The 9,069-nt window shown below is 31.4% G+C and overlaps 1 protein-coding gene across 1 annotated transcript; it reads right to left on the reverse strand.

The window, feature by feature from the left end:
- Positions 1 to 2,052: 2,052 nt before the first annotated feature.
- Positions 2,053 to 7,179, reverse strand: LOC25495828 (cationic amino acid transporter 2, vacuolar). Its single transcript, XM_013596079.3, has 14 exons — positions 6,798 to 7,179; positions 6,079 to 6,280; positions 5,877 to 5,961; positions 5,381 to 5,521; positions 5,157 to 5,275; positions 4,979 to 5,075; positions 4,509 to 4,681; positions 4,302 to 4,368; positions 4,054 to 4,212; positions 3,695 to 3,920; positions 3,254 to 3,359; positions 3,027 to 3,139; positions 2,795 to 2,870; positions 2,053 to 2,457 (listed from the first exon to the last, which is right to left on the reverse strand). The coding sequence occupies exons 1-14, from the start codon at positions 6,964 to 6,966 to the stop codon at positions 2,301 to 2,303; spliced, it is 1,890 nt and encodes a 629-aa protein (XP_013451533.1). The 5' UTR covers positions 6,967 to 7,179; the 3' UTR covers positions 2,053 to 2,300.
- Between the last annotated feature and the right edge of the window lie 1,890 nt (positions 7,180 to 9,069).

A 9,069-nucleotide genomic window follows, 5' to 3' on the forward strand; every position in this document is an offset into this window, starting at 1 on the left:
GAATTTGAATTTACCCTCATAAGACTTGCAAAGAAAATATTTATTTTTTTATTAAAAAAACTATATTCCATAATATAATTGATTTAGATATTTAAGAATAAATTTTAATTTTTTATTTAAAAACAAGAAAAATAGCTTTTTTTAGGGGAGAAGAATACCTTTTATTTTGACAAGAGCTATATGTAGGTATAATTAGGTTTTGTTTGACAAGGCCAAGAAACTAGCTTATAGGTTATAAGCCCGTACCTAGCTAAAAAAGACTCGTTCGACAATTATCTTTTCATCGCGAGCTTCTAGCTTATTTCATTAGCTTATATTCTATTTTTTAGACGTTGTTTTAAATAGCTAAATTATCCACTAAAAAATACCGTGTAAAAAATATATTATTTTCCTCACGAGCTTCTAGCTTATTTCATTAGCTTATACCTTATTTTTTAAACTCTGTTTTAAATAGCTAAATTATCAGTTAAAAAAAACCGTTGTCTAAAATATATTATTTTCCATAATATAATTGATTTAGGCTATATTTAAGAATACCTTTTTTTAGGGGAGAAGAATACCTTTTATTTTGACAAGAGTTATATGTAGGTGTAATTAGGTTTTGTTTGGCAAGGCTAAGAAACTAGCTTATAGCTTATAAGCATGTCTAGCTAAAAAAAGACAAAGAAGCTGAAGAATAAAGTACTAGAAGAAGCTTGGAATGGAAGAAAGCCTGATGTGAAGCACATTAAAGTGTTTGGCTCTATATGCTATAAGCACATTCCTGATGCAAGAAAGAGTATGCTTGATGATAAAAATGAGAAAATGATACGCATAGGTTGTCATTCAACTGGAACATACAAACTGTATGATCCAAAATCTCAGAAGATACATATAGGTAGAGAAGTGCTAGTTAATGAATCATGGAATTGAGATAACATATTCGAGATTAGAAATTTGAATTCACACATCATCAATGACTCTGATCAAGGTGAAGATTCAGATGCTTCCTAGTAGTGCAATAAACGATAATGGAGAAATTTTTCATTTTGCATTACTAGATGATGTTGAACCACTCAACTATAAAGAAGCAGTACTAGAGACTGATATGTGAGGAAGAAATCTATGATAGAGGATGTTAATGCAATAAAAAATAATCACATCTGGGTAATGGTTGAATTACTAGAGATTATTGATGCGAAATGGATTTCCAAGGCCAAATTGAATCCAAATGGAACTCTTTGAGATACTTATGCAATACCAGACCTGACATATGCTTTGAAATAAGCTTCACCAGTAGATACATGAATCATCATAGGAAGTGGCATCTTACTGCATCTAAGATAGGATTCTCAAATACATAAAAGGAACCATGAATCTAGGCTTGCTATTTCCTACTGATAATAAAGAAGAAAAAGCCGAGCTTCAATTGTGTTTTTCCAGACCTTATTGTTCTTGTGTTTCCATATGCTCTCCAACGTTACCTCAAAGACTTGTTTTTGTTAAACTATTGGCTACACAATCAATATCATCTATACAATATTTTTAAGTTTTCAAGTATGATCATCTCTCTTGTATCTCATGTATGAGCATTTTCGCCCATCTTTAATTTATGTTTGTACCTCCTAGAATCACGTTTGAATTAGTTAAATATGATTTGACTATTAGTCGTGAAGTTTAGTTTTCAACTTTATAAATGACTTAAAATCCCAAAAAAAATCATATTATTGAGTGTGAAACACGTGAAAAATATACTCATCCTATTATTGATCTTTTGTAACTTATTTTCACTATTGAGTAGATTAAATTTATGATATATGTAACTTCCAAAAAGTTGAACTTCTTGGTTAGATAAAGATTAGCTCCAAATATCAATATAACATTCACTTCAGTACTTGTCAAATTTTTCTATCATTTGTTACACATATCTTCACTTGTATGTTTGAGTCCCAAAGTAGAAATCTAGAGGTCAAGTATAATGGCTTCAAAAATACAATTTTTTTTTTTTTAAGCTCTTCTATATACTCAAAATCAACAATCAAAATTTCATATTTCCCTCCAAAAAAAAAAAAAAAAAATCAAAATTTCATATATTTTTCTTATAAAATACATCTTTCACATGATTAATTACTTCTTCTCTAAGTAATAAAAAAAAAAAAAAAAACTATGACTATGACCTATATATAAACCATAAAAATTTTGCATTTTCTGTACAATGATGATTACATATACCACTAATGAAGTGGCAATATATTCTTTGGCTTGGGATACAAAAGATCCACATGGTGTGATATTTCCCCTAATAACATAGGCTTGTATAATTAAGCAAGAAGGCTTGTGGGGGTGTAATTAGTATCATCAACTTGAGCAGTCTTCACATAAATTGTATCTTTTAGAGAGCTATGGGTTCGACCATAGAATGCATAAACAATAACTCCTAATGCTAGCCAGACAGATACTCGCAACCAAGTAGCACCCCTTCAAAAAAACACAAATGATAAGTTAGATATTTTTTTAAACCTAATTGTGTAAGAATTGTCAAAGTTTTATAAAACATAATCTTCGTAATGCAATAATTGTCTACATTTCTAAACTTTATTTAGACCGTATCTCAAAACTGACTTGTAATGCAATAATTGTGTAAGCTTTGTAAACTTTATTTCGACCATATCTCTTTTTTACTATTTTTCTTTATCTGGTACCGAACAATATTTCAAATCTATTTTATTTGTTCGATAATTTCACTTGATCTTTTAAATATTAAAATATTAGTTTTCTTTAAAAAAAAAATCATAAATTGAATATGGATACTTACCCAAGACTAATAAGTAAATAGGAATTGATAACAATGCAAATTATAGGCAGTAGAGGCACCAGTGGACATGTGAAACCTGAAAACAAATTAGTAAGAGTTACTTTTAATTCAATACAATTGGACTAATGATTTTTTATTTTGTAGCAATTCAACTCCAATACTACAAATATCGTTATGTAGAAATTCAAAGCAATGTGTATATTAATTATACCATAAAAAATGTAAACCATACCTCCAGAGTGTCCAAAGTTGTGTCTTTCATCATCTTGATCTATACATGTTAGGAAGACAAAGCCAGACAAAAGAACAATGCCACCAACTCCACATAATGTAAATCTAACAGAACTGAAAATAACAAACATAAAATGTGATTTTAGTTAAATATTTTAGAAATACTTAAATGACATGCAATATTAATGAAGTATATAATGTAGCTGCTTAACCTCTAATTAAACTAACCTGGGAAGATATGTAGAAGAAGCTGCAAATGTAAGGACAAATACACCTAAACATATGGATGCTATTACACAACCAACAATTGCTCTCCTATTACCATTATGTACATCTGCATCCATAAAAAAAATAGGAGTGAGGATGAAGGTAACATATGTCAAATAATAGAAGGAAATACCTAAAAAGAAATTACATATAATTGCATATTTGGAACAATGATGGTTACATTTTGCACTGACATTGGACACGACACCGACACGTAGACACTATTAGAGTTTGAGAAACTTGCATAATTAAATGTGACTACATGTGTTGGTGTCGTACCAGTGTCAAACATGTATATGTGTAAGACAACAGATAAATACGCCTTCAATCTGAAGTGTCGGTGTTGCATATATTTTTGCATGATAGAGAAACTAAATAGAAAATGAAAAACATAACACTCACAGTTTTCTATTGCAAGATGTTTAGCAAGAAGTGGGTAATCAGTTGATACATCCTCTTTAACAAGTAAAGGTTTTTTGTTTTCATCTTTTACATTTGTCACCAAATGGCTCCAACCACACTCCATTGACTCTGAATCAATAGGTTCTTGTAGAGAAGGAGGAATATATCTGACTATCAACACAGATATTGATGCTATTGTGAATGCAAGAAGAGTGCCTACACTAACCTGTAGAACACAAGCAAAGTAAACATTAGTACTATAATTCCTGCAAGTTTTAACATAAATATCTTGTAAAACACAGATATTAGTAACATTTTTTTGCCTTTGGCAACAACAAATGTTATCTAATAAGACTTACCATGCCAGCAAGTTGAGAGACATCCATGAAAAAGGCCAAGGATGCAGCAACAAGGCCAGTAACTATGGTACTCTTTACAGGAACTTGGCTCTGCTTATTTATGTCAGAAAAAAATGGTGGTAGAAGTCCATCCCTTGCCATAGCCATCAAAATTCTTGGCTGTGAGTCATTCAACAAAACACATGAATAATGAATCATTTTAGGGATCTTTGGTTTGTTTAGAGATAGAGGGTTCCAATTAATTTTACCTGGGGCAACATTCCACCAAGCAATGATGAGCATAATGCTGTAATAGCCCCAGCATTTATAATGTATCTATAATCACAATAGAAAATGGTATTTTAGGAATACTTATACACAAAATAGACACTTTCAATACACCAAATAAAAATTCAAATCAATGTGCCTAAGCTTTATGAACAATCACAATAGAGTAACAAATTTATAAAACTTACGCTGCCCATTGCATTCCATTGACAGCAAATGCAGAGGATATAGGGGTGTTGGGATTGATATCATAGTAAGGTACTAAACCAACCACAACAATGGATACTATCATATACAATCCACAACATAGTGACAATGATGCTGCAATTCCTATTGGCAAATCTCTCTGAGGATTTTTCACCTGTTAAATCAAAGTAAAACACTATTAGACAGTTTGAACATACTCTCAAGGTTTTTGATGTGCTGCGACCACTTTGCGGCTGCGTCATGCATCTGTGTTTTCAGAATCGGACCGGCCGATTCAACCGCTGCGGTTCTCAGTCTCTTAGGATAAAGTCGAACTGTGTTGAATCGCGGTTGGTCAACTCTTTCGTTTTTTTATTTTTCAAAACAGATTTATAAGTTATTCGATTCAACTGTGGTTCAATCGATTGAACCGTGACTAAGTTGAATAAAGCAACATTATCATGATCTATACCTCTTCAGCAGCGCTGGCAACTGCATCAAAACCTATGTATGCAAAAAAAGCTGTTGCAGAACCAGCAACCATTCCATCTACTCCAAATGCAAAATACCTATTATTAAAACAAGATACAAATATTAAGAGACCAAACATAAACGGATTAAGGGTAGTGTAGAAGAAAGATGTAAATTACCCTGTAGGGAGTTTATATCCAATCCATCCAGTTTTGAATCCCAAATAACCACCAGCTACGATGATAAACATCAAAGCACATATATTCACTGATGTGACTATACTTTGTATCCTTGTACTCTGCATACAAAGTAGTAAAAATTCAAATCAATAAAGAACATATACAGACAATACCTTCGAAAAGCGGTGCAGCAGACTTGAGGTAAAAAGATCGATAAAATTTACCTCCTTGATGCCAGTACACAGGATCCAAGTAACAATCAATACCATAAATGCTGAAAGTGGGTCTACATCAATATCAATCCCAGGAATACGTTGATAGGATAAAAATCTTGGCAAGTTGTCCACTCCTCCAATAAGTGCAGCCTAATCAAAGAAATATTAATCTCATTTCAACACTCACAGCAGAAATTCTTTACATGCTATTCAAACAAACTAATATGCTAGAGTTTTATACCCATTGTTGTTAGTTGCAGTTGCGGAAAATAGTGATTTGTTCAAATTCTGTTACGCAACACTAGTATAGGCCATTATAGCCGCTATTTCTCAATATTTGATACTAAATAGTGTATCGCAGAAGAATAGCAATTTGTTCAAATTCTACTATGCAATAGCACCGCTATTTAACAACAATGTTTAAACTAATGAAAAGAAAACATCCAACAGAATTCTAAATTTCAGAAAAGAAGATTGAAAACACAACAGTAGATTAAGACTATACCAAATTAGGGGTAATGCCACGAGCGACAGCAGCTCCACCAACACCATATTCCAATATTAAGGACCAACCAATCAACCAAGAAACCCTGCAAACATTATACACAAAATATCATCTCTAAATTGATATCTAATAAGCTATGCAGTCGACAACCCCTATGTAATGTAAGAATTTAAGAATGTAAAGAAGGTGAATGTATAAATACCCTTCACCAAGACATATGTAAGCATAGTGATAAGCACTTCCAGCAGAAGGAAAACGACTAGCCAACTCAGCATAACAAAGAGCTGAAAGAGCTGCTGCTATACCAGCAACCATGAATGAAAATGGTAAAGCTGGTCCAGCATGTTCCCTTGCTACAGTTCCAACCAAAACATACACACCAGCACCAATTGTTGCACCAACACCTGAATCCAAATTAAATAAATAAAATCTTCTCAACATAGTTATAACCAAATATAATATAATACAAAACATAAAATTCAAATTTTCAAGTCAAAGGGTCACTTCAGTTTGGGAAACCTATATTTAAACAAGAAAAGAACCTTAAACATGTTAGATAACATCATTAAAAAAATTATTTAATTCATATACATTGTCAGTGGACTTTTTTTTTACACTGTCAGTTAAAAATATTTAATAATATTTATCATTGCATCTAAAGTTACACATGTAATTGATTCTGACATCGTGATAGTATTGATATTTTTACACTGACAATGTGGAATAATTCTTTGCCAGTTTAACTTACCTTCTGGCCGAACTCTTGATTACTAGAGTCCCCTTCCATTGGGAACAGGATAGTTAACACTAAAAAAATTTACAAAACAAGTCTGAAAAGTGAAAATGAAAGGAAGAAAAAAATGATTGAAAATTGTCTAAACCACACAATTTCAAGAGACATGAAGAAAAAAGTTGAATTACCAATTGCCATAAGATGAGGAATAGTTAACTCCTTAGCAAGTTGCACTCCATGATGAGAATTGCTGCTATTGTCAACCTTTTTCCTTCTAGTTAAAAACCTCCATGAACATGATGAACCTTGTCCTCCATAATCACTACCACTACCCTCTTGTGAATCAACAAACCCCATCACAAAAATCTTTTTTTTTTCTTACTGAACAAGCAATGTATCAAACAATTTAGGTACAAGAAATGGTTTCAGACTAGAGAGTGAAATGAATGATTGTTATTTTAGTGACAATGTGTGTGGATTGAAGGTGTAAGAGAAGTGAAACAAAGAAACTGAACACTCCTTGTTTGTATTCTTTTTGTGTCACTTTGTTTACTTGTTAAAACTGTGTGTGTCTTTTTGTTTATTTATAGTGTCTTCTTATTGGTTTCTTGCACACTTTTCCAAAAAAAAAGGTTTCATGAATAATTGATTGACCAATAAATTTGGACATGATATGGCGGCTATGTTTTCAAAAGAAAAGGTGGCGGCGATGGATTCCTATTTGTTTGTAAAATAATAGAAAAATATTTTTGTTTTTAAACAGAGTATATCGTCTGGATGTCTAAACTCGAGTTTGAATCTGAAACTTTGATTAAACTAAAAGAGATTCGTGTTCTTGGATAAGGATTTTTTTTCTTTTTTATGTATGTTAATAACATCGATGAGATATGTACTGACGATGTGATAGGAAGAGAGATAAAGCAAAAATAAGGTGGCATGAGTCTTTATTTGGGTTCGAACTCAAGTCTCAACATGTTGTAGCATCAAATGTCTTATGAAGAGGTTTCCGTCCATTACGGTCCTACAATACTCGAGAGAATGATATATGTTAGTTGTGTGCAGAGAATATCCTATTTACACAAAATTATTGAGTAATGAATAAATAAAAATAACACTCTACTCTCTAAAGTTGTGTTTGAAATCGAAAATAAAGAGTTTAGACATGTATTTGTTTTTTGAAATCATGTTATTGGTGTAAAGTATTTACCAATTTTTTTTGTTAATGATTAATTTATACACAAAGTTTGAATATGAGACATTGTTTAAAAGATCTAAATCAAGTTCTACTCGATGAAATGTGTTGTTTGTCATAGATATAAATTAATGAAAATTTGAAATAAAATTATTTCATATTGTTTTATTTTAAGATATTTTTTGTTTTATGGTGGATAACATTGATTAATATTTGAAAAAAGATGTCACGTAAATACAACTTGCTTGGTAAAAGATTAAAGATATTTTGATATTGATGGGTACATCATGTATCCAATATCGAACTTTTTTTCATGGCCACCACAAGTTGATTCATGTCATTGAAAATAAGAGAACCAATGCAATATGATTACATAATCCTAAATTAGGACCAAACATAAACGAGGTTTTCTTTGGCCAGAGACAATGAACTTTGAACAACTTGACTTGTGGTTTTATAAACATCATGTTAAAGATAAACAAATAAAATTAGTATCATCTACGTGCAATTGCAGTCATTATCTTACAACTTGGTCGGATAAAAAAAATAGAGAAATGCTAGGGACACATTCTCTAACACACCCTTTTAACACACCAATTATAACTTGACATGTCATCCACTATTTTTAATTTGGTAACTTGCTACCGGTTTGATTTTGAAAGAGTATTTATTTTTTTTATTTGGACTTTAACTCTCCATCTTCAGTTTTGAAAAAAACCGTCCATCTTCATTCTTCCATGCGTTTCCACTTTTCACCATGACTGTACCTTCACTTTTTTGGAACCTTTGCAAAAAAAAAAAAAAACAGAGAATTTGAGTTTGAAAAAGCATAAGGGTTCCATTTCTATAACAATTTGAGTTTGGTAATTTTCTAGTGAGTTTGTTTTAGATTTCGATTTCAACGGGAAGAAAAACGTAATTGGAAATACTTGCAGGAATGAGATTAGTGGAAGGGTGGTTGAAGGAACAAAGGATAGTGACGATGTTTTTTTTTTCTTTTCACAATTAAGATTATTGGATGACTTTTGAAAAAAATAATAACGTTGTTTCTTAACTTATGCAGCCGGTTGTCAGGTAAATTAATAAGGAAATTGGATGACGTGGCAATTTATTATTGGTGTGTGTTAAAAGGGTGTGTCCCTAGCATTTCTCAAAAAAATATCCAAGTTTTATGTTTTTAATTAGTGTTCTTTAATTTTCTCAAAATAAAAAATATAATTATATTTTATAAATTATCCATCATGAGAACTTGTGTTCTATGAAAATAA

Source organism: Medicago truncatula, chromosome 6 (assembly GCF_003473485.1).
Source record: "Medicago truncatula cultivar Jemalong A17 chromosome 6, MtrunA17r5.0-ANR, whole genome shotgun sequence".
In the NCBI taxonomy this organism is placed as follows: Eukaryota; Viridiplantae; Streptophyta; class Magnoliopsida; order Fabales; family Fabaceae; genus Medicago; species Medicago truncatula.